Genomic DNA, 25876 nt, shown 5'->3' with positions numbered 1-25876 from the left:
GCACGGTTTCATTCATTTAATTTCAGTGAGCGCATATTCTCCATAGAGACTCATAACCATTGCGTCTTTTATTTTGTGCAGTGAGTACAATTTATCTTTGATGAAAACCTCAGAGATTTAAGCATGACTGGCAGCAAGCTGGTGGATAGGAACAACCACCAAATTGCATTTGTTTTCTACGATCTGGAAAACCATTGAATTTATATGGATAAGAAATACTAGGCTATTATAGGCTATGTAGATCAATCTGTGCAGATCAGCTTCTAGAATTTTGACATCCTGAAATAGAAAGAGGACTGTGGTTAAGTTTTGTGTGTGTGTGTGTGTGTGTGTGTGTATGCGTGTGTGTGTATGTGTGTGTGTGTATATGTGTGTTTATGTGTATGTGTGTGTATGTGTGTGTATGTGTGTGTGTATGTGTGTGTATGTGTGTGTATGATGTGTGTGTATGTGTGTGTATATGTGTGTGTATGTGTGTGTATGTGTGTGTGTATATGTGTGTGTATGTGTATGTGTGTATATGTGTGTGTATGTGTGTATGTGTGTGTATGTGTGTGTATGTATGTGTGTGTATGTGCACACACATTCACTTGCACTTGTGTGTTATTTCTAGAGAAAAACAATCTTAACAGAGGACAGTAGAAAAATATGAAATATACAAAATGCCACAGCAGCAACAAGCTGTGCCACAGCCAAAGATAGTACTGCCATATCCTGGTGCATATTCAGGATATAATTTTATTTTCTGTGAGAAACTCCTTGATGTATAATGCTTGCATTGGAATGTCACTTGTAATTTCATCACTTTCCTATAAACACTGTATTTATCAAGATACAAATAGCAAAAACATATTAAGAAACCTTTAAAAAGTTGAACATTATGTTCTTGACTTATCCTGAATCATCATATGTAACCCTATCAAAAAGCTAAGACAGTGGCAATATTTAAGAAGCTCATAGTTATGTAGGAGAAGTTATATGAAACTCTAAAGATGGTGTCCTTATTTATTGATATATGACATACCTTAAACACACTCTCAGTGAATTATTTTTACAGTATTTGCGTGCTTTAAACACATTCTCTGTTAACCATTTTTACAGTCATGGAAGATATGCCTCATGGCTTCACTTTTACAGACGAGGACAAATAAACTGCTCTGTTGTAAACTAGGCAAATTAAAACTGAATCGACACCAACTTGAAATGGCCTGTTCGTTACTATGCACTTTACATAATACCTCAAAGAGAGAAGGGTTTCACTGTCTAATGTTGTAAGAGCCTAATTGTACAAAATGCAGAACACGGCTGTCGTCTTAAGGTCGCCAGCACTCCCATGCTTTGTTGACATTTATGAAATTCTACTAAATTTGGCTCAGAAGAAGCGTACACAGCACAAGAGAGCAGTTGTTTGGAAGTGTTTGGGGAAGGAGGAGAGAAAGCAAGAATGCATCGTAGGAGGGCAGACAAAGAGCAGTGTTCTTGGTGTGCAACAGTGGCAGAGAGAGATTGCAGGCTGCAGAAAAGGCGTGGGGCGAGTAGCGTGATAAACAAGATCAACCACCATTATGATGAAATGAGAAGATGATGTGTCTCCACCACATCGCTCATGCTCAAATATTTTAAAATTTATTTCTCATTAATGTGTCTAATTATCAGTCCAAGGATTCAATAGACTTATTGACTGTCTAAAATTAAAGGGACAAGAGAATAGAGATTTGTTATTTCAGAGCATTTTTCCCCATAAAGAGGTGCTGATAAATTCCAAGCTGTAATGGCTGTGGACATGGAATGGAGCCACTGAGGTGTGCACGAGGACAGGGCTCCAACTCCTCTGTGCCTGCCCAAGCCACTGTATCTCTCTCTCTCTCTCTCTCTCTCTCTCTCTCTCTCTCTCTCTCTCTCTCTCTCTCTCTCTCCCTCTCTCTGCTACGTATGTGGAGTTTTACTTTTCCAAATTACAAACTAATGCTTTCACTAATGGACTTTCGACATGTGAAAATTCTTAAATATCAGCCTGCCTACACTATGAGCATGAACGGAAATGAATGCGTTCTTATGGATAGCTAACAACAGCCAGTTATCACAAACTAAGACTCTTCTTGGAAAAGAGGCCTTTCAATATTTTGTTTGAGTGTCAGGCGTGACACACAGCTTTAATTCTAGTGCTCACTAGGCAAAGGCTAGAAGAAGTGTATATGTGTGATTTCCAAGTCATCCAGGCCAGACAGCATGGTGAGACCTTATCTCAAAAATCAATTAATCAACCAAAATTTTATCTTGACTACTTCTCAACATTTGACAAAAATCAGATAGTCTGAACTTTCTTGTCAGCATAGGATCCTCTAGTAGATTAAATGTGACATCCACATACATGTTCTGTGGTTGACCATTGCATTACAAAAGTTATGTTCAATCTTTAATTATTCATTGTATGACAAAGAAATTAGGGAGGAAAAAGAAGAATTAAAACAATGAGGATGGTATAAAGAAAAGAGCAAAGAGTGAGGCCAGGTTTTCTAATACTTTGAAAAATCATTCAGTTTCCTCACACAGGATATTGGATGCCCTGAAGCTGTAGTTATATGTGGTTAGAGCAGTGGACATGAGTGACAAGACATTTTGTTGGGAACAAAATTCTGTTTCTCTGTAAAAGCATCACGTGCTCTTTACTGGACAATCCCTTCAACCCTCAAAAATATTCCCTTTAAATTGTAGAATTTTATATTAGAAAAGTATTCTAGATGTAATTATAAATCAGTGGAATGACTTTTGTGTAGATGAAAGATTTCCCTACAAAGTACCAATGTGCAAAGGAATATCTTCAATAAAAATGCTGAGTTTATAAGGAATAGTTTAATGTTTCTGAATTTTGATCTTTTGTGAACCGGCTCTGAGATTTCTAGCAGATTAGGACACGGTATTTTCTGATATCCGTAACTTCTTAGACATGTAGCCTTGTCTCTACACAATTACAAGCATTAGCTTCTTAAAGGAATTCAAGGATGGTTTTTAGGTAGAAAGCATATAAAGCATGTAACATATTTTACATCCTGCATGGGATTGCAGTGTGGCGTGTGATGCCCACAAAGACTAGATTAGGGTTTTCTCATCTGTTATCTTTTCAGATTGTGGAATGTATACTCTATATTTTAAACACTAAATATAAACAATACATGGAATTATTGCCAATTTTAAGGGTGCCATTTCTTTAAGAAATGCCAAAAACATCAGACACCCTGGCAAGTACAGATTTCTTCAGAGGAAGTAGTTTTATAAATATAAAGATATGATTTCAGATTGTCCCTTTCCAATGTGATTACTAAAAGAACCTCAGGGCACCTAAAGCAGTTTTAGAATAAAGGTAATGTAAGAGACAACGATAATTTCCTGTGAAATAGCAGTAATTTAGTGTCAAAAGTACAGGCATTTAATATGAAGCAGACTGATTTTTTTGAGATTATAATATAATTACATAGTTTCACCTTCCATTTCTCCCCTCCAACCTTCCCACGCACATCTCCTTGATTTCTTTCTAGTTCATGGCCTCTTTTTCATCATTGTTTTATACATGTGTGTGTATAAACAGCTTGATTTTTAAAAAAAAAAATTGAAGTGGATATTGCAGGTGTCTCAAATAAGCTTCATGGGAACCCTTTCTTTTCCATATGTGCTTTATTAGTTCCCATATTCATGACTGATTTTTCTGGAGATAGTGACAGACAAGCATGTAGGTGAAACTGAGACATGCGTCCTGCATTTGTGATTTCAGCTGAAGAATGACAGGCACCATACTGTGAACAATGAACACCTGACGCGCTTCCCAGGGTGCTATGTAGAAAATGATATCCGAGGCCTCGTGTTTACTCACTACAACATAACGTGATGTGATCCTTAGCAATGTCCAAAGACATGGAGTGCAGGGTTATTATTCTTATATTATTATTTGCTAAAGTTTTGGAATTCCTGACCTAGAGCCTTGCTAATAGCTATTGGATGGTGAAATTTTCATGAGTCAGTCAGCGACGTTGAACAGCAGTAGATAGCTTTTTATTTTATCCAAACAAAAAGTAAGGAAAAAAATACCCGTTTGAATGGTTTCTTACTCCATTCCTAGTTGTTATTCTCACATTGTCGACAATGGCTGTTCTAATGTTGAAGCAGAGTGGTGGACAGAATGCCAGAGGAGCGACTTGATGAAAGCAAATTTTCTTTCTCCGAAATTTCTCTCTAGTTGTGTCTACGCACCTCCCGCGATTTCTCTTGCTTTTAAATGAATACTCTTTTAAAAGTGATCCATCCAGCAGATGCATTCGCTTTGATTCAGGCAGAATATTAGTTCCCAATTCATCAGCAAATACTGGGCAGGAGCTACCCCTCAGCAGTGCACTTCGGGTGACTGGCAGCCACCAGCGCTTGGAAGTCTGCCTTCCCGTTTCTGCTGGATGAATGTCGCCACTTGAAAAGACAAATACCACTATAATTCCCGTTGAGTTAGGACACAAGTCTTCATCTAGCACACAATGATTTCATGAAAGTAGAAATCAGACTCTCAAGATAATACGCCTGACTCAGCTGTTCCTACTTTTGTACTGAATCTAATTAAACACACGCGATGAATGCTTGACACACATTTTTTGTCTCGCTGGGAAAAAAAAAAATTTTGTAACAGAATTGGAAGACATGACAACTGGAAAGAGAGTGAGGGTAGGTTGCTTTTTCTCCGCCAAAGTAAACTTGATTATCTGATATGCAGAATATCACTTTCGTTGAAATCATCCTCAAATACATTAAATACGTTAAGTACTGGAAAGTTCAAATTAATAGCATAGTATGATATTAGGGTGCTTTAGAACAAACCAATCATAACAAATATAATGCTACTCTATGCTAAGATATTTTATTAATATTTTTAGTTCAAACTACATGTGAAGACTGGTAGCAATCCTGTGTAATGATTATTTCAGAACACAGCGAACTGCGTGATAAATGTGATACACATTGTGACAAATTACTCAGGTTTAGTGACTTTTTTTTTAATATTTATTTATTTATTATGGATACACTCTTCTGTTTGCATATATGTCTGTAGGCCAGAAGAGGACACCAGACCTCATTACAGATGGTTGTGAGCCACCATGTGGTTGCTGGGAATCGAACTCGGGTCCTTTGGAAGAGCATGCAATGCTCTTAACCACTGAGCCATCTCTCCAGCCCAGGTTTAGTGACTTTTAAAAACTGGACCATAGAAAGGACATGTTACCTGTTGCATGCCATATGACAGGGGCTGTAATGATTTACTCCAGCCAGGAGAACACAGCTGGAATGTCAGTTGAGTGTGCCTCAGCACACCTGGCTAAGCTTACCCTAGTTACCTGCTGTTTTCTCTGAGACACAACCTTTTGCTTCACCCCAGGAAGCAGAAAGTGGAATTAGCAGACTGGATCTCAGAAATCAGGAGTCCCTCATTTCTTGGTCTTTATAGTGAGACAGATTCTCTTACCTAGACAAGGAATACAACACTTAGAATTTTAAGTTTGATTGAAAAGAAAACTCTGAGGCTGTACTCGTTTTTTTTTCTCCTACCAGTGTAGCTTATTGTATGGCCTGGGAGTCTCCTGGGTATCCCTGTTGTGGTGGAACAGGTTTTTCTCATCAATCACATGTTTACAGTGCAAACATGTCGATAAGACAAAAATGGCAGCCTACAGAATGGGAAAAGTTCTTCGCCAGCCCCACATCTGACAAATGACTGTTTCTCAATAGTATAGAAATAGAAACTTGACATAAAAACAAAAGCAAAACCAGTCCAATTAAAGATGTGGTACAGTTCTAAACAGAATTCGCCACAGAAGAATCTCAAGTGGCCAAGAAACGCTCAAGGAGATGGTCAACATCCTTAGCCATCAGGGAAGTGAGGGTCAAAATGACTCTGAGATTTCATCTTACACCTGTCAGAATGGCTAAGATAAAAATTACATGCGAGGCTTCATGAGACTGACCTAGGCAGTCCGTACACATGGGACAGCTGTGTAGCTTACGCCTCTGTGGGACTCCTAACAGTGGAATCAGGTGTTGTCTGTGGCTCTCTTACTGGCTTTTGGTACCCTATTCCTCATACTGGGTTGCCTTGTCCAGCCTTAAAACATGGAGGGTGTTTAGTCATGTATTGTTGATATTCATGGGACACCTGCCCTTGCCCAAACGGAAGAGGAGGAATGTATTGGGGGTGTGGAAATAGTGGGAGGGGTGGGAAGAGGGACTGGCAGGAGAGGAGGGAGGGAAAACTGGAGCTGGGGTGTAAAATAAATAAATTTATAAAAAGGAATTAGGAATTATTCACGAGCCATAGTTTCAATTATTTCAGCTATTTTACAGGACTCTACCGTGGAAGCTCCTTCCAGCTCCTCTAAAAATGGATTTGTTTCTGACCCTTTGTCTTTTCTGGGGATAGCCAGACATCCTTATCTCCATGGACTTTCTCTTCCACAGCTGTTTGGTAAAGCAATGGTCCTGGATCAGGGCTTAGTTTAGCCATTTTCAAGGCTACTGAAAAAGACAAAGCCCTTGACGTCATCATTTCCACCAGGGCTGTGGCTCCTGCTTACTGAGGCGATCATCCGCTGATAGGATTGAGATTAGCGGAAGGGCCCGGCTCTGCTTCTGTCTCTGACTGCAGAGTTTGAGTTTATGCTACAATAGGATAATGCAGGAGGGAGAAATAAAAATCCAGAATGCAAGGAAATGGGAATAACAGACACACTGAGTATAAAGTGTTAGTGAAAGATAGATTCCATAGAGAACATATCGGTTTTCTTGGTCTTTTTTCCTTTTTTTTCTTTTCTTTCTTTTTCTTTTTTTCATTTACTAGAGTTAGGTAGTGTGTGTGTGTGTGTGTGTGTGTGTGTGTGTGTGTGTGTGTGATTTATAGATTTATAGTCTGGGCAAGAACTTATTTTCTCTGTGAATAACCTCCAGGACTTTAGCCAAACACCTTGCATTTCAAGAAAAAGGTCAGCCACTGTGTGGAATTAAGAGGGAAACTTCATAGAAAACAAAGCACAAAGACAGATAAAGCTGAACTATAGCTTTATTGCTAGGGGGCAGAAACAGAACCCACTGACTAAACTCTTTAATCCAGTTTATGCATCTTCCTTCAATGATAGCCAAAAGTAATACCATATTTCCTCAAAGAAAGCAATTTTCAGTTTATTTTCCAGACTTTTTTCTTTTATGGAATTTCTCACCAAAGAGGTGTGGGGGGCATCAACTCTCAGATACAAACCTGATCAATGGACTCTTTGTTGTTAGTGGTGACAGGACCCACCCCCTCTCTGAACCAACCAGTCATGAGGTTTGCCCTGCTGAGCAAAAGGTCAAAAGGGAACACAGTTTTAACAAGGAAATTAAAACGGAAGGGTTCAGTGTTGGCAAATTATTAAGTACTTTTTATCTGATTTGTTAATTGATCGGGCAATTGGACACCCAATAATTTTTCAATACCACAAAATTAGTGTGATGAATTTTTTGGTTTACAAATCTTGTTGAAACGAAAGCAAAACTATTAATTTTGGAGAATAAAAACTTTATATTTTGACAGGTTAGATTCAGGATGTATCCTGGTCACATAAAATAAATATATAAAAACATTTAGTGGTAAGTTCTTTATTCCAGATTGTTAACTAGAGATAATAATTGCCTTATAAATTTATGATTAGTTTGAAGAACACTGTCTGTAGAATACTGAGTGGGTACGGTCTTCTATGGAGTGAACCTGTGTTATCCCTAGAAACTATGGAACTAATTTAATATTACACTCTAGGCTAGGATGCAAGTTAGTGATGCTAATGTATGGTGGAGTCACACTAACAGGGAGGTGTGTGGTGATGTGTGTACAGACTACACGAGGGATTCGTGCAGGAGTTTCAATCAATCAAGTTTTCAAAAAATATGTGCAGTCCCTCTTCTTGCTACCAAGTTTTATTCTGCTAGTTTTTGCGGATGCATGGAAAGGAAGTATCCTACTCTTGTGAAGCTTTCTGTTAAATTAGGAAAGAGTAAAAAATACTTTCATGTGCTTATGAATATACATTATTCATAATAAAATGAGAGAAATTATTATATCATTGATTGGTTTTCTTTAATATATTTTTAATATACATAATATAGCTTATTTTTCCATCTTCTCATTTGTCTCATTGAACACACAGTCAGAATAGCACTCAATTTTAAGCTACTAGAATCATTTTAAGAATGTCTGCTATCAGGCATATTTGTTTTATATTAAGTAAAAAAAACTTAAAAAGCATTATTTAAATAGTTGTAAAAAAACCAAGTGATTTTCACAAATAGATGGTATAAGCATACACTGGTAAATTAAAATACAGAAAGAATGGAATGCTATAGGCCATGAAGATTATTTTCTTTTTCTGTTTAGATATGGAGAGATTGTGCAGTATAAAGTTGGTAATTACTAGAAATGCCTAAGAATTACGCAAAGAATGCAGAAATTGATTTAAGTTTAACACAAAGTTTAATTAAATTAACAGTCTCTTAAGAGTGGCTCAAGACAGTTAACCTCAGATTCAGAAATAACTCCTTTTAAAATTAAAGAAGTAATATGTTATGGGGAAACACTAAAGATTTCTTTCTACATGCTAGAAAATTTCAGCAACTTTCAGAAATGTAGACAGGAAATGTCAGTTAATTCTTAGAAGAATTATTTTTGGACAACAACTGAAAAGGAGGGAAAAGCACTAAAATGGACACACACGGGAAAAGCAGCCCTTAGCAGCTTTCTTCATGCTCAATATTTGCACAGAAGAATTCTGGGGCAATTTCCAAAGGATTTACTTGAAAATTGGGTTCAACAGAACTATATCCACGGATACCCCAACATAATAGCAGCAACAAAGAACAATGGGGTAGAAAGAAAGAAAAAATCTGCCTTTTTAAACAAAACTAAAACTTTGTTGCTGGAAACCAGTGGATGCGAAGAATGAGCATATTGCATTCTCTAAAACAAACAAGAAAACAAGCAACTTTGAGAAGGAGATAAAGGACAAAGCTCCAGATATAGAAGAAAGTTGCATGCTTTCTTTTAAGGGGACAGAACAATTAAACACACACATACTAAACATACTGGAAAATGGAAGCATTCTGATGTGTTATAAACTGTAAAGCTTAATTCAACAACAGAAACAGTCAACAGCTCAGATGAATTTTTTACCTGTGGAGGTGGAATTGGTGTTAGATTTACCGTACACTTAAATGAACACACAAATACTGCTTAACTCCCACATACATAAGCATGTGCACCAAAAACTATGAGAGGTAAGACACAGAACTCTCACAGAAACCAGTGCAATGGAGGGTGGAACACTGAAAAGTAGCCCAAAGGAAGCTTCCATTGTTGTCAGTATCCCACTGTGCGTTCAAAGATCTGAGGGGACTGCACAACATTTAGCCCTATATTAAAATTACTGTTAGTCATATGCTTTGAAAAAGTAACTGTGGAGTGTTTTAAATCATAGAAGTTGAAGTCTGATTTTTATCATGGTCACTTTCCTAAGACAATATAATTTATAAATTCATTTAAACACTTGTATTTAAGCCTACTTGTGCAGCCCTTGCTTTTCATCAAAACATCATATTTTTTTACAGTAAATGGAGGCCATCACAGAAACAACTTCAACGAAAAGCTAGCTGTGGACGGCTCAGCACCAACTGATATATCCGCAATACAACTCTGATAGCAGATCAGGGAATACTACAGAAGAGGGGTTGGAAAGACCTTGAAAGTCATAGGGATATCCATTCTGAGATAGTCTCTTGTCAGGGATGCTGAACCTATGGGGATATCTGTCCTGAGACAGTGTCTTTTCAGGGGTGCTTCACCTATGGGATATCTGTCCTGAGATAGTGTCTTTTCAGGGGTGGTTCACCCATGGGGATATCTGTCCTGAGACAGTGTGTTTTCAGGGGTGCTGCACCTATGGGATATCTGTCCTGAGATAGTGTCTTTTAAGGGGTGCTGCACCTATGAAGCTCAACAATATCGTTGCCTAAGCAAGTGATGATATCTCTTGACATGCTAACACGGATGTGGGAAATTTTATTTGGTCACACCCCTTGATGGAGATGAGGGAAACTCAGTCTTCTTCAGGTATGACCTCACAGAGAAGTTATCTAATCCTAACTTTAAACATGGAAATAATAACAACACTGAATGAACTCATCAGGTTGTATTCATAAATTTATATAATAATAAAGAAAAAGGAGTCGTGAATTTGAGAAGTGTGGAAACATGGGGGAAGTCAGAGAAAGGAGTGGGAGTGGAGAAATGATGCAAAACCAGTATTCATATAGAAAACTCTCAAAAACTATATTACCAAAGGCTATTATAATCTCAAAATAGTAAAAGAAACAATAAGAGTAGAATATTTAAGCATGTTTTAGTTTTTATTTACTCAAATTCATAAATTTTTCATACATGATTTCTCTTCATACTTGGGAGGGCTTTGTGGCTCTGAATTGTATTAATGGAAATTTTTTTCCTCAGAAAAGTCTCATTATGTAGTCTTGGATAGCCTGCATCATGCTGGCCTTGAACTCACAGAGATTGGCCTGCCTCTGTCTCCCTAATGCTGGGATTAAATACATGTTGTGAAGTCAGACTAGTGGAGCGTATTTTAATGTAAATATATACTTATTAAAAATTGAGACAATCTAATTAAACCTGCAATGATCCTATGTTTACTTTCTTGATTCTCTTAAATTATATAGATTTTTAATATGTTATGCTTGTTTAAGTATACATAACAAGTAGCCTCGTGCAGTCTTAGTAGGAATATAGACACGTATGTTCACTTACTTGGAGAATGTATTGATAGTTATATCAAAAACTAACATGCATTACTTTGATTTAGTTATGTTCTTTACTTTTAATATTTTTATTTTGATCTATGTTAATATGTACACAGAAGCATAATAATGATGTCAATTATAGACTTGTTTATAAAAGCACAAATAGCCTAAACGTCAAATATTCACTACTAAAGAAGTGTTAAATACATAGTCTTTTATGAATATAAAATTCTTTTAACTTTGCTTAAGTCTTTGTATAAGACATTAATACATAAATAATCCTATTCATTACTTATGTAAGAATTTTTCCTTTGCATAAAAACCATCTGTTTGAGTTCATATGCAACGTTATATACAACATATTTTAACATTTTCTACAATTTCTCTTTAAAGTATGATTGTGCTGAATTTAAACAGAAGTTTGATGTTTCTATGCATACAGATCAATCAGTATTTTCTTTTTTATTTTTTAATTAATTTATTTGTTAAAGATTTCTGCCTCTTCCCCGCCACCGCCTCCCATTTCCCTCCCCCTCCCCCAGCCAAGTCCCCCTCCCTCATCAGCCTGAAGAACAATCAGGGTTCCCTGCCCTGTGGGAAGTCCGAGGACCACCCACCTCCATCCAGGTCTAGTAAGGTGAGCATCCAAACTGCCTAGGCTCCCACAAAGCCAGTACATGCAGTAGGATCAGTATTTTCTTTATGTCTTCTCTTGCTACCATGAGTTGAAAATCATTTACTGGGTTTGCCTTTATAAACACCTGTGAACATTCTTACCTGCTATAGCTCCAGTATTTGCTTCATAATACTGTATAATGGTACTTTAAGAAACAACATGATGGTATATTTCACCTCCTATCTTCCTTGAAGTGCTAATCATCCTTCGAGAATAATTTACTGTACAGTGTATCCTTTAGCCTGCACCCACACCTTTGAGTTCTAATCAGTACAGGATAGAGCACGTTTCTTGTTTCATTCTATTTTATTGCCTTCGCTGTCTTCCTCTGCTTCATACCACCCTACACTCAACTAACACCTTGTCAATCTTTGCAATATTTTTATTTTGTGAGTAGTGTCTCCCCACCCCACCGCCCCATGCACCAGATGTCATCTGTCAACATCTTTCTTTCTTTCTTTCTTTTTTATTTAATTTTTTTCTTTCTTTACTTCTTTCTCTTTTCTTTTCTTTTTTCTTGAGACAGGATTTCTCTGTGGAGCCCTGCCTGACCTCTGACCTGGAATTCGCATATGGACTGTGCTGGTCTGTAACACACAGTGATTCACTTGCCTCTGCCTCTCTAGGGTTGGAAACCAGAGTGATGTGCCACCATACCCCACATACTTTACACTGTGACCACTGAGTCATGTCTCTAGACCCACACTAGATGATTTGACAGAAGAACTTTTCCCAGAAAACCTTAAAAACATTTTGTCATGTTTGTCCTCCAGGGGAAAATTTACAAATAATCCAATTTACTTGAACTCTAAAAACAAATCTGGGAAGAACCATCATCATTAGAATATTAAATTTTTGGACTGTATTCTCATTTATTTAAATGCATTTTTCATGCTTCTTGTAAAGTTTAGTGTGTTTTTGAATTGGGTGTCTCATGTTGTTCTTATTTGTTACTGAATTATTTGCAATTATACAAGGAACCTTTGTTCTTAATAATTACAGTTGATACTTAGGAAAAACACTGATTTTTTTTTTAGCGTGTACGTTTTATATAAACTCCACCCCCACCCCTGATTTTATGTGAACTTTTAAATTTATGCTGTCTGTTACGATTGCTTACCCACTTGGTCCTTTTGAGGTTTCAGGGAGACGAGGATATCAACCGAACCTGGGCTGTGTGACAGAAATGCTGACCATGAGTGTTCTGTCCTGACTGTCACAGCTCGAGTCTTTTGCATTAAGCATGATGCTGGCAGCCGCCTTCCAGAAAATCAAATTTGTCTGAGTTTGAGACACTGAGATTATGGACTACTGCCTTCTCCAGCAGAGTTCTGACAACATGGTTTCAGACGTGTGTTGTGCTTCAGCATTTGCCCCACCCTACTAACAAGCCCACAAACCTGATGCTCGCCTCAGGATTTTCTGATGAGTCATCAGTTTTCAAGCCACCGATCTATCTATCTTTCTTGTCTCATTTCACAGTTACTTGTGTCGGCTGCATGGAGATTTTATTTTAGATTCATATTAATCTTCTGCTGCTGTCTGCAGTTTGATCTTAAGCAGAGTATTAAAGGGAGGCAGGGAACATTTTAAAGCCTTTCAACTTTTCATGAGGATCCATATTCTAAACAACTGTAGATCAGTACCATGAAGGCAAAACGAAGGGACTTGACTTTGCATTTTGCTGATAATTTTGAATATGCTGACGTAATATACACATAATCAGTTTTTAAAATTAAGAATTATAATGGCTAAAATACATTCTCTAAGCTGCACTTGCAGCAACTAATAATTTCTGTTTCTTCCTAAATGTGCCTCTGGTTACATGATGAGTTCTTATTTTTTCAGTACTTCTGTCATATTTAGGACAAACAATGAAACTTAGGAAAAGTTTACTGAAATAATTGCCTCATAGTGATTATGAACAGATGAAATAGAACAAAGACAAGGATGGGTGAACAAAATAAAGGGAGGGGGGAGGAGAGGAGAGAAACTTATTAAAACAGCATTGCATCTTAGGTGGCATATTTTTACATTATTATAAAATTTAAAATTTATATTAAATTATATTAAATACACATGTTTACACTCATTACTGAAACTAGAGGGCTTGGGGAAGCATGCAGAATGGGTTTTTGTACAGAATTTCTTTTGTTTAGTGAAGAAATGGGACTGAATACTGGAAATTTTGGGAGGCAGAGCCATGCTTTTGACAATAATAAATTTTATTCCTCCTTATGTTTTTTTTCTGCTTGTGGCATCTAGTATGTTTTTCTGTCCTTGTGATTTTCAAGGTCCCTATGTTGCTAGGTTAGAGTGCTATGTTGTTATTTCCTCATCTGTGACCATAAAAGTTTGACCAAGCATGCTTATTTTGTGAGGATCTGGGCTTTGATTAGTTGAAAGCAGGTTCTGTGTGTCTTGGGACAACACTCACTATCCTCTGTTTCTCCCCCAACCTCTCTAAAGCCTCATGAAGACACTGGATGTGTTTGGGAATTGGCTTCATCAAAGGATTCATTAAAAAAAAAACAACTAAGTTATTGGCCTCATCCATTTTTTTTAATCCTGTGCCACAAGTTGCCACCCTGACAAAGAATCTCTCCCTGAAGTGTCCTCTCTTCCCTATGCAACCTTAGCAGACGATTGACCAGGGACCAGTGACTTGGCAGGGTGAGCTTGCCTTTGAAGAGGCTGTGGGCATGGAGGCAGAGAAAGTATCTGGAACAGATGTTTTGGGTTGCTTACAGTCTCGAGACTCTTCCAACATCCAGGATGCCATGCTGAGTGGATGGTAACATTGGCAGCACATTTTGCTTCTATTAGCTAATCCAATGGGTTGGGGAGACACCAAGGGAATAAGAGAAACCTGAGAACGCTGTCTTCAGCATCAGTCACACGTGGGAAGCTTCACCAGAGAATACTCCATGACATTCTGACCAGATTCCAAGCTATCTCAACCTCCAAGCATAGTGTTGTTGAACACGAACCGGCATATTTATCTGTGTGTTTATTGATCGTATAATTTATCTTAAAATAAGGTCAGTTCAGGCCGCTTATCTTTTACACATTATTTTTTCCCCCAGCAGTGGTGGCTGATAGACTTGCTCACATATGTGTTGGTGACTGTGGCCTCCCTAGAAAAGAATCCCATCCCTGCTTAAGGAGCTGTGTGACAATAAACAGGATAAGTAGAAGGAGGTCACTTGTCTGTCCCTAGGTACAGATCCTTAATCTGCAAAGCTCCAGGCAGCTAATCAGCTGTAACCCGGGGTTACAAAGATCTATTTGCTAGTTGTTTGTCTCTCCCCCCTCCTCCATTTCCCCTCGTCTCTTTTCTCTCCTCTGTTCCTCTCTCCTTCATTTCAATTCATGAAATTTATTTTTCAGTGCGTATCTTAGATTTTCATTATCCTTGAAAAATTTCAGTGTGTATCTTTGTTCATCTAACTTTACAAGTGAATTTATAGTGAAAGGAATTAGCCTTCCCAAACCACTCTTTCCATCTGTAACCCCTTTCCAACAGGCGTCCAGACAGTGTCTCTGTGAGTTTTAGGCGGTTCGTTTTAGGCGGTTCCTCAGTTCCTTTTGGAAGCAACTTGCTAGCTCTCTCTCTCTCTCTCTCTCTCTCTCTCTCTCTCTCTCTCTCTCTCTCTCTCCCTCCCTCCTTTCCCCTTCCCCTTTCTCTTCTCCCTTTTCTTCTCCGCTTTCCTTTCCTCTCCTCCCATTTTTGCAAACCCACACCCAGCGAGCCTCTCGCCAGACGAACAAATAGACGTCCGGGGCTAGCCGGGGAGTTCAATGTCACGCTGGGCAGAAGTGGAACAGGAGAGCGGCGGGGCGCGCGCTGGCAGAGGAGGCGTGCGGCCGGCAGGGGGCAGCCGAGGGGCAGCGCTGGCGCGCGGATGCTGAGCTGAGCCTCGCCCCGCGCCCGCATCCTCAGCCTCAGCACCAGGCGCAGCAGAGCCCGGAGCGCAAGCCACTGAGGGCAGCGGCGGCGGCGGGAGCGAGGCGCGCAGCTGAGCAGCGGCGCGGGCGGGAAGCAGCAGCTGCCGCCGCCGCCGCCGCCGCCGCGACGGGCAGCCGGGCTCGCGGGCAGCCGGCTCCGGCCCCTGGCCCTCGGCCTCGAGCCCCCGGCGAGTCTGGAGTCCGCGCCGTCGCCGGCCGCGTCCTCCGGGCATGGAAGGCGGCGGCAAGCCCAAGTCCGCGTCCAACAGCCGCGACGATGGCAACAGCGTCTTCCCCTCCAAGGCGTCCGCGACGGGGCCGGCGGTGGCCGACAAGCGCCTGGGGACCCCGCCGGGGAGCAGTACGGCGGGGAAGGAGCACGGTAACTCCGTGTGCTTCAAGGTGGACGGCGGAGGCGGCGAAGAGCCGGCGGGCAGCTTCGAGGATGCTGAGGGTCCCCGGCGGCAGTATGGTTTCATGCAGAGGCAGTTCACCTCCATGCTGCAGCCCGGGGTCAACAAATTTTCCCTCCGCATGTTCGGCAGCCAGAAGGCGGTGGAGAAGGAGCAGGAAAGGGTTAAAACTGCAGGCTTCTGGATTATCCACCCGTACAGTGACTTCAGGTGAGGGCTCCCTGGCGTCGCCCCACCCTGATCCCCCCCTAGGCGCACCCTCCAGCATCCTTCCGCGCCCCTGGGAGGGGGCGCCCCGGGGACTCGCAGCGGGGTGCGGGGCAGGCGGGGCAGCGCTGCCCGTGGCTCCTACTCAAACTGGCCAGACTCAACTCTTCAACTAGTTTCCATCCAGGAAAGGTTTGGGCTACGGAGTTTCTTCTCCCCAGGGCGCCAGCGAAGCTTGTTCCCTTTGTCTGCTGAACTCTGGGGGTTAGATGGGGAGGGAAAAAGGCCACTATGACCCCTGGACTTAGGTGGCTAAGTTTCATTAGGAAAACTTTTACTTCGGTAATGGGAGAGTTAGGAGTAGGGCAGGTATCCTTGCTAGCGCTGCTCCCCAAAGAGAAAAAAGATGCTTCTGGGATTCCGGAGATGAGGAAACTGGAGACAGTGACTCACAGGTCCTAGCTGTTCCTGCCACTCTCGCCCCTGGGAGTGTTAATCTGTTGTTCTTATGCTTATAGACGCTCTTGTCCCCACCGCATTTCTCCAGATCAGTGACTGGCAGGCACAGGAAGGACACTTGTGCTTGCTTGGCTTGGGTAGTCTGTGACTTGAGGTTTCAGCGGAGCCAGTGCTGCCCAACTGGGCAGGAGCGTGACAGGAAGCTTCGAGTTCCCGAAACAGAGATGGGGGGAGCGTTTCTTGAGCCCCCTTCCTGAAATAGAGCGACACCCGCTCTTGACCTTGACTACAAATCCATTTCAGAAATGTCTTGCCAGTTTCCCAGCCTTGGAGGAAGGGCACAGCAGAGCTGTCAGCAGGAGAAAATTAATATGAGTTTCCTGATCTTATTTGTAGCCCGAGTATTCATTCGGTTAATAAGCACGTTTAGAGACTGACAAATGAAGGTCGTGAAGTAGATCCTCTTATTAGCGTGACGAGCCGCCCCTGAACATAAGCAGAGTCCTTCTGAAAATCCCCAACTAGCAACTCCGGGTGATCCACTTGTTTGTTTATCTAATTTGTTCGAACAAGGGGGAAAACACAGCAACGACAGGAGTGTATTGCACACTGAGCGTTTAGCCTCCTGGTAAACCACAAGCAAACAGCAACAAAAAGCCTTACTTCGAGCAGTGTTCAGAAACTAACCGAAATTGTTGTGAAGTGCCTGCGGGAGAGGGAGCTGTCCATAGTTCTGAATCAAGTTAACTGTGGACTACAGCCCAGCAAAGAAAGCTTGGGGAGACAACTGCCCATCTTTCCCAAGATATTTGTCGCCTCAGAAATCAGCAGTCTCTCTTCTTGTGCATGGAGTGGGTGTATTATATGAAAGATTTAGCTTTTAAATTCTTATTTTCAAAAACACATAGGAAAATCCCTGAAGGGCTTACAATAGTTAATGCCATTGTCTGTGGATTATTGGGTTCAATTGAAAGAATGTTCAGGCTAAAAGAGCCTCCCGAGTAATCAAGTATGCTTCATCTGCGAGGAAGATATTTGGAAAGGCAAATCATAGATGGTCTTGCCCCATCCTAGGCAAATTAGGTTGTTACGCTCTTTTGAATTTTAAAAGCGGGATTTGAATACCATCTCTTTTTGAGACCTCCATGGGAATATAATCCAAACGATACTATACATTTCAAAAGAAAAACTTTGCAAGAGAATATTCAACAGTCTTAATAAGAAAAATGAGACCTATATTTTGAAAAAGATTATGACATTCAATGATAACATGCCAAAGGTGCTAAACTTTATTTAGCTGATATCACATTTAATTAAATGAGTTCGAAGGATACTTTTATGTATTTATCAACAGAAAAATGATGGTGCTTTTCAAAATAGCAGCCTGTATCAAATGATTAAAGTGCCACTCTCATTTCTTTTTTCTAAAAGTATATAGGGCATATAGCAACTTTTCATGAATTGGAATCAGATGTTTAATCCATGGATCAGTGAAATTAAGGGATTCTACATATTTCCCCAAGAAAATCCGGTAAAGCAAAAGCAAACATGGAACAAAGGTGGGAGGTGAAACCAAGTGATGATGAGGTTTTGTCCTGCATTTCACAGCAGTGAAAGATGACCGAGAACGAGCTATATACTAACAAACCCTAGCACAGTTTGGGAGACTTGATTGCCCTTGCATAGAGGAAACATAGCAGCAATAGGCGAAATAATCAGTATTATGCAAAATTTTTATAGGAGATATCTGGAAAAATTGAAATGAAAAATTGCGGTATTCCTTTGTTTTTTTCCTAAAAATGACAAACTAAGGATCTTGGACACATTGTACCTGTTTGGGTTCAGAAGATGTTACTAATTCATATTTTTGTATATTCATAACACCAAATACAAGCATTTCCAAAACCTATGACATGGCAAAAAATGTAGTTGTTAAACCCACAACCAAAACCATACAAAATTTCAGCAACTTTTTTCTCTACAGTGAAAGCAGTGTTCAAGTGGCCTTCAGTGGATGCTGGAAAATTTGATGGTTTTGATTGGCTCATCTCAGACCTTTCCTGAGCAAGGACTTTAAGGGAAGCCTTTTGCCGAAATTACTAAATCATCAAATTTAAGTTGATTAATCTGCTAACAGAGAGAGTACCACACAAGACTACATTTCCGAGGAAGGGCATTGGTTTTGGAAAGTCTGAAACAAATTGTCGCCTTCATAGCTCTTTGTGAGCCCTGGAGAGTGCCCTCTGCATTTGCTGCCCATCCCCAAATTGCCAAGGGCAGTGTGTCACTTCTCCTTAGGACACGCCGTGGTTTTAGTGCTGTGCCTAATATTCTGGTGGCCATGTTGGGGTGACTCTCAGGCAGAGATCCTTTCCCACTTCCTTCTAGGTGAGGGCTGTGCTCCAGCTGACACGTTCAGACAGCTAGCTAGTGGCTCTTCTGCTCACCAAAGTCCAAATGTGCTACTTTTGTGTCTGGCAGGTAACAGTCTTCCACTTCCAGTGTAATTAGGACAGAGGCTCTGTGTTTTCCTTTATTTCTCTGGAGAAGATAATGGCAGGAACCTTCAGGGAGTAAAGATGAGTCCGGTGATAGTGACAGTGTAAGAAACCATGTGGAAGGAGCTAGGAAACATACTTTTTTTCCCCTGTGATATTTAATCATCAAGACCGGGGCAAACATTGGTAGGTACGTAGAGTTTTTTGGTTTTTTTTTTTTTTTTTGTGTGTGTGTGTGTGTGGTTCTCCTCAACTGCCATGTGTGTGTTTGTGTGTATGTGTGTGTGCGCGCGTGTGTACAGTTGTGTCTGTGCACGGGGACCAGATTGCATTTCTTCCTCGGTTACTCTCCACTTTGTGATAGATATCTTAAAGTAATTCCCACGGCTGTGGTTCTGTTCAGTGAAGCCATAGTCTCTGCCTTTTTGGAATTTGTGTTAACAACACACGTTTAATTTCAAGGTTAAGTATTAATATTTTGAAAGAAGCAGTAGTAGTTACACAATTACTAACTAAAATAATTTTCACCTATTTAATAATTATGTGATGATAAGCAAGTGTTGTGATCTCACAGCCAACTGCTAGTTATGATATAATTATTCAAACGTGCTGAAAAAATATTTAGACTGCTTTAGTGGATGTGTGCATGTGTTTTGTGTATGAGTTGTGTGGTGTTTGTGTATTGCTAGGGGTCAGCCTCAGAGCCATGAACATACTAACCAAGTTCCCATTAAGTTACCCACTACCATGGTGAGATTATGATTTCATCATGAGAACAACTTCTCTTGGAAAAAAACTTTTTACCATGGTGTTTCCTATTTTGGGGGATTCTGATCTTACTTTGTTGGCCCATGCTCACACAATGGTTCATTTAAACAAAATGCCCCTGTTCTACGAAGAAGCCAGCTGGCATTGTGCTCTTTGTTATGGGACACACGTGGGTATGTGTGTGTGTGCAAGTGTGTGTGTCTGTGTTGTATTTTGACTTCTGCTTCTCATTATTAGCACAAGCAACTGTGTACAAAGTCTACTGTGTTTTAAATACTGAAGGTAAGACATCACTTTCTGAAGAGCACCTTCGCCCCTCTGTGTCTGCCTCATAGTTACTACTGATGTCAGAGGTCATTGCCATGCTCATTAGGGAAGGAAGGCTTCAACCCATTCTCCAGTTCATCAAAGGAAATAATTCAACCTTCTGGGGTTGGAGTTCTAGTTAGCTTACTCTTACAATGTTTTTAAGCTGGCTGCACTCTGAATTCTCCCAGCAATATGTTTGTTCTCCCATATCAACAGAGCCAGAATAATTCAGAAAGATGTATTTCTATGTTATATGTATCTTTCTATATCTTAGATTTAATTAAGCTTTTTTATAAGGACTATGTCAGTGGTAAGCCCAATTAAAAGTTATTTAAAATATTTTAAGCTATGAATTTATTAAGTTACATTTTTATTATATTTCATGACTCAAAGTTTTACTTAATGTTTTGGAATTAAATATCATGTACTAAATATTATAGATATATAAGCATTTCAGTTATAGAAATTTAAAAATTATAAGATAATTTTTATTATTTCTGAATAAATTTTAAGAATGCTTTTGAGGACTTGCTATAAATTGAGAAACAGTAGATATGTATACTATAACTAAATCATATTTATTATCTTAAAACTTGTTTTAGTTACATAATAATAAAATTTACATATATTAAAAACATTTATTAATTTCATTATGTGTTCAGTTAACTGTACTGAATGCAACTGTATCTGCCTTAACAAGAAAACCACAAACCAAGGTATCATCACCAGTGGTGCACAGCTAAAATACGATCTATAATTCAGCATATTTGCACTCAGTGAATGTATCTCCCATTGGGAGCATGACGCCAGCAAAATATACTTTATGTGAGTTGAATGTGATAACGTTCCCATTCAGGGTAGGCTTTTTCTGTTTCTCAAATAATTCATCTCATAGCTTTGCAAAAGATATTGGGCTTAGCGTGAACCCTTTCAAATATAGTCCCTTGTAAGTACAGTATTAGCATTAAGAACATGCATTAATGCGTGGAAAGTACGTAAATTAGACTGCATGAATACTATAGAATATTTTCAGGGTATTTTTTTGCTCTTATTCTTTCTAAATGCATACCAGACTATGAATTATACTGGCACCATATTTTAGGAGAAGAGACAGAGCAGTAACATTGAAGGAAATAGTCTTCATAGCCGAAAAAAGACCATTTTCACAAGACCAAGTAATTTTCTTTAAAAGAATACCTTTCATATATAGGAATTGCTTTTAAATTGCATTTTTTCTTATTTTTGAGAATTTCACACACATATGAAATATAATCATATTTCACCCTCCATTTTCCTTATCTAACTCTTGCAAAGACCAACATGTCCCCTGCCCAAACTCTCTTTTCTTTTTGTCCCACCAAGTCTAACTAGTGCTGACAATATATATATATATATATATATACACATATATGAAATTTTAAGGGCTGCTTACTATTGATTTTCCAGAAAAAATTATGGCAATTATGACAATCATGGGATATAGCTTTACAATCCTTTCTCCTTTATTTCTTTGGTTATAGTATGCATATTTAATATAAGGTATTCAAAAGGTATAAGTATACAATTAAAAGCATGCATATTCTATTATGTTCATGTACACATAAATGTAGAAATTGATTGTCAGTTTAATATTTATCTGATATTTTATAACCTGACTTTGGCTGAAGAAAAATTGATTTCATGAACCTTAATATTGCTATGGTATCTGTTTAAACTAATCACTGATCACTTAAACCAGATGTGCATCCTTTGAACTTACATTTTTACAATTTAGTTTTCATAGTCTTTATTTTATTTTCAAGACTTGTGTAAGTGTACAAACAGAAACAAAACCCATAAAACTAACCACATAAAAAGTTAGCAACTCTTTATCTGCTTTGGACTTTCAGATTTGTTCGAAATATTTAGGAACTATAATTAATGCAGCAGTCAACATGTTTGTGTATTTTATCATATTCTTTACCAAGTTCATGGACTAGACTTACTGGTTACAGGCATTTTGAGCCACTGATTTTAGTAATTAATTAAATGATACTAGTTAAGTCTTTTCTTAAAATGACAAGAATGGTATCTTCCTTGGGTTGACATTCCTGTTAAGATACATGGCAGGCTTTTATTACTGTCCAGACCCACCATCTTGCACAGATGAAAATTATCTTCAATTGTAAACTGAATAATTTTATGTTCTCCTGAAAATCCACAACATATTTCCCATTCCATCAGGAGTATTTGACTACACTCCTAATAATACAAGACTCTGCATGATTACAAAATCGTGAACTACATGCAGCCAAGGACACACCACTCATTGAAGTGGTACCACCCACCTCCCCTCTCTTTATTCCCTAACTTCAGCCACTCTGATAAAGTTTCAGCTTTTAGAATAAGCTTAGGCATTTCCTTCTACAGAGATTTTCATGTGAAATTCAACATTTCCTAATATTCTTTCACTTTCATCGTACGACCTAGGTAGAGTTTCTACCCTCTACTTAGAAACTAGTTTAATAACTCTGGCCATATTCCATCTATTTCCTACCTGTATCATCACCATGGTCTCTATTTTCATTTGAAGACCCTTATTTCTCAGAATTGATCATTGTTTCTGTGCATGTCCCTGCACCAGACTTTAAGCCCCACTTGCGTTCTCAGGTCTTACTCCATTTTGTCTTCCTAATATTTCTTCTTTAAAATTTATTCTCTGAGAATTCAGTACAGTTTATTTTCATCCTATTGTTTCCTGCTCACGGACTCCTCGTGCATTCTTTATGCTTTCTACTCACCTTGCTTCATGTCATTTTTTTCTCTTAAATTAAAAAGTAAAAGAATGATGATACAAGCCAACAAAACTCTCAAAGCCAATGTTGTAATAATGCACATATTAGCTCCCCTTTTCTTCCATACTTTTTAGGTGACGACTTAACAGTGTTTTGAAACATAATTTTTATGTTATACCATTTGCCAATTAGAAGTATGAAATTTAATGTTTTATTTAAATTAACATAGTTGTGTGCCCATCACCATAATGATGCTCAGGACATTTTGATGTCCTAAGGAGACACTTCATGTTCTTTAGCTGTAATGTTTGTGTGTTCTTTCTCATGCCCTCTCATCGATAAGCAATCACTATTTTTTTTTCTGTTGATGGTTTTGTAGAAATTATCCTAGAAATTTCCTGTCAGTTGGATCACATATATGTAGTATTTATTTTTTTTAGCAATTTCTTTTATTTAACATGCTATTATTTTCAGGGTTCACCAAGCATTTTCAATGCATTATATTTTAGTGTTTTTTTTGGTTGAATACCATTGATTCTATAGATGTGGTGCATTTGATTTATCTTTGTCTGCATTGTTAGACATCAATTTTTAGTAACCATCAGTACTACTGTTGTGATTATCCTTGCATTTTACATGATTTTGCAAGGTGGTATAGTTTCAATTCCCTTAAGAGTAATATTGCTTTGTCTGTATAGTAGCTTTCAATTTATAATTACTGGATGTATAAATAAAGAGTCAGCCCACGGTTATACCAATGCACAATGATCTTAGAGCCAATAGATCTAGAAAGAGGCTATAAAAGCTCTGTGTTCTCCCACAACAGCACCTGGAATCTTGTCTCCACCGCCACGTACAACTCGGAAACCCAAACATTACATTTGTGGCCCAGTGTACACAGGAATAGATGAAAATGCAGAAAGATTAAGTGGCATGAACATGGTGACATAGATATATAATGAGAACTGGGCCAGGTACTCATACCTTTTTGAATCTTAATTCTGTCATTTCAATTTTCTCCCAATAAGGAATGAGGTGCCAGCATGAAAAATCCCCTTAACTTTCAGGGAAACATGATTAATTGACCTAATCACTCTCACTTATCCTTCCTCCTTCCTGAAATGACTCCAAAATAATATGGAAATATGCTTTTACACAGAGACCAGCAGAATGAAGAAGCAGCAGAGAATACGAGATCTTGAAGTATTCTGGGAAAAGCTGGTGAAGAAAATGCTTCATGTTCAAAGTCATTTGACCAGTGAATCTTGGAAGGGATAAACATTGGATCAGTTTAGAAGCAGCTCTAGGAAAGCCAGACTACAAACAGATTAAACATGGGTTTCCTTACTGAATGTAGAGCTCTCTGTGCTAGTATTAGCATAGTTGGAGTCATGTCAGTTCTCCCCAGTCAGGGAACAAGAGAAAAATATCTCTGATGATGGGTATGCATTGCAAAATCTTGTTTATTAACTAATTCTGTTGCCAAAGCCCTGCATATATCAATAGAGGCTGAAATTATTTTGTGGTATAGCATTGTTCAGTAGCTGAAAGTAAAAACATTGCCAAAATTTTCACTCTAGTCTCCATTATGAAAGAAAATCAAACAAAACAATAAAGTTCAAAGGACAGAGACAGTAGTAAAAGGAAAAAATGGCAGCATTGCAAATACAACATGATATTCTCAGAAAAATATTTTATCCATACAATAATTTCAGTGATTTTTTTTAGAGTAAGATATTAAGCAGTTATTCTTGGGAAGTGGAGAGATGTCTCAACAGTTATGGGCACTGACTGCTCTTGCAGAAGATGCGGGTTTGGTTCCCAGAATTAACAGATGACTCACAACCATCTGTAATTCTAGTTCCGGGGGATGCAAAGCTTTATTCTGTTCCCCATGGACACCAGCCATACATGGGGTGTACATGGAAAACACTCATACACATAAAATGATCATAAAATAAAATTTTAAAAGAAATAACTGAATAAATTTATGTAAAATGCCTCAAATTGAGACAAAAAGTGAAAGTAAAGTAGAAAATATAAATCATATGTGAAAATATAGAATAAATTCTCAAATAATTTTAAATAAAATATAGAATTAGTAAGGACTAAATGTTGAAATTTGAAATTACTACAACAAAGTCATCCATGTAACCATTTTATTTCTTCCAAAGTACCTAGTTAATTTGCTCCAGAATAACAAGGACTTAGACTGAACACTGTGTAGACACGCAAAGTGGGAAATGATGCCTCAAAAAGAGCTTTCAAAGAAAAAAAGAGGATAATGCTCAAGGAATAGTGAAAGCCACTGGACTAACCCAGCGTGGGAAGCAGAGAAAGATTGAGGAGAAAAAGTTCACATCAGCATTTGGAAAAAAATACCATAGATATTCTATACACATAATTTAAAATGAGAAGTCTCTAGTTTTCATACAAATATTAGTAAAATAATTGAATATGAACTATAAAAAAGGACCCTTATTAATTCCAGAGTGAGCCAAAAGTTTGTGAAACTGAAAAATCAAATTTGCTTTGCTTAGCCATCAGTAATACCTGTCATAGTTTGGTTGAGAACAGGCAGGACAAAGGTAAATGCAGGTTGGCTGGTGAAAGGAAGTCACATCTTCAACTTCTATCAATGGAAGTGAACACTGTTTAGAGTCAATAAATTGATTTCTCTTTGAAATACGAGTTAAATGCTAAAAGAAATAGAATGGTTTATTTTGGGAATCAGGCATGTGCAGCAGCAGAAACGGAGCAGGGTTGATATATTCTGATAATCTTTTAATTCTATTTCATATGAGAAGAAAAACTATGGGGCTTACTAATGTTTTGAGGCAATTATATGGGTTTAAAACCTTAGTCACTGAGAGTCTCAGTTTATTCAATTACAAAATGAGAAAAATGATACATCGAACTCATGAGATTTTGAAAAAGAATATTTTGTCTCATTATATATAC

The 25876-nt window shown here is 38.6% G+C and overlaps 1 protein-coding gene across 1 annotated transcript in view; it reads left to right on the top strand.

Moving 5' to 3' along the window:
- The first annotated feature begins 15577 nt into the window (after positions 1–15577).
- Positions 15578–25876, top strand: part of Hcn1 (hyperpolarization activated cyclic nucleotide gated potassium channel 1) — a 348290-nt gene continuing 337991 nt past the window's right edge. Inside the window, exon 1 of the mRNA XM_075976028.1 lies at positions 15578–16110. Within this exon, the coding sequence (XP_075832143.1) occupies positions 15719–16110 (392 nt within the window). The 5' untranslated portion in view covers positions 15578–15718. The remainder of the gene's footprint in view (positions 16111–25876) is intronic.

The sequence above is a fragment of the Microtus pennsylvanicus genome, chromosome 6 (assembly GCF_037038515.1).
Source record: "Microtus pennsylvanicus isolate mMicPen1 chromosome 6, mMicPen1.hap1, whole genome shotgun sequence".
In the NCBI taxonomy this organism is placed as follows: Eukaryota; Metazoa; Chordata; class Mammalia; order Rodentia; family Cricetidae; genus Microtus; species Microtus pennsylvanicus.
This window is presented reverse-complemented; position numbering and strand designations above follow the sequence as displayed.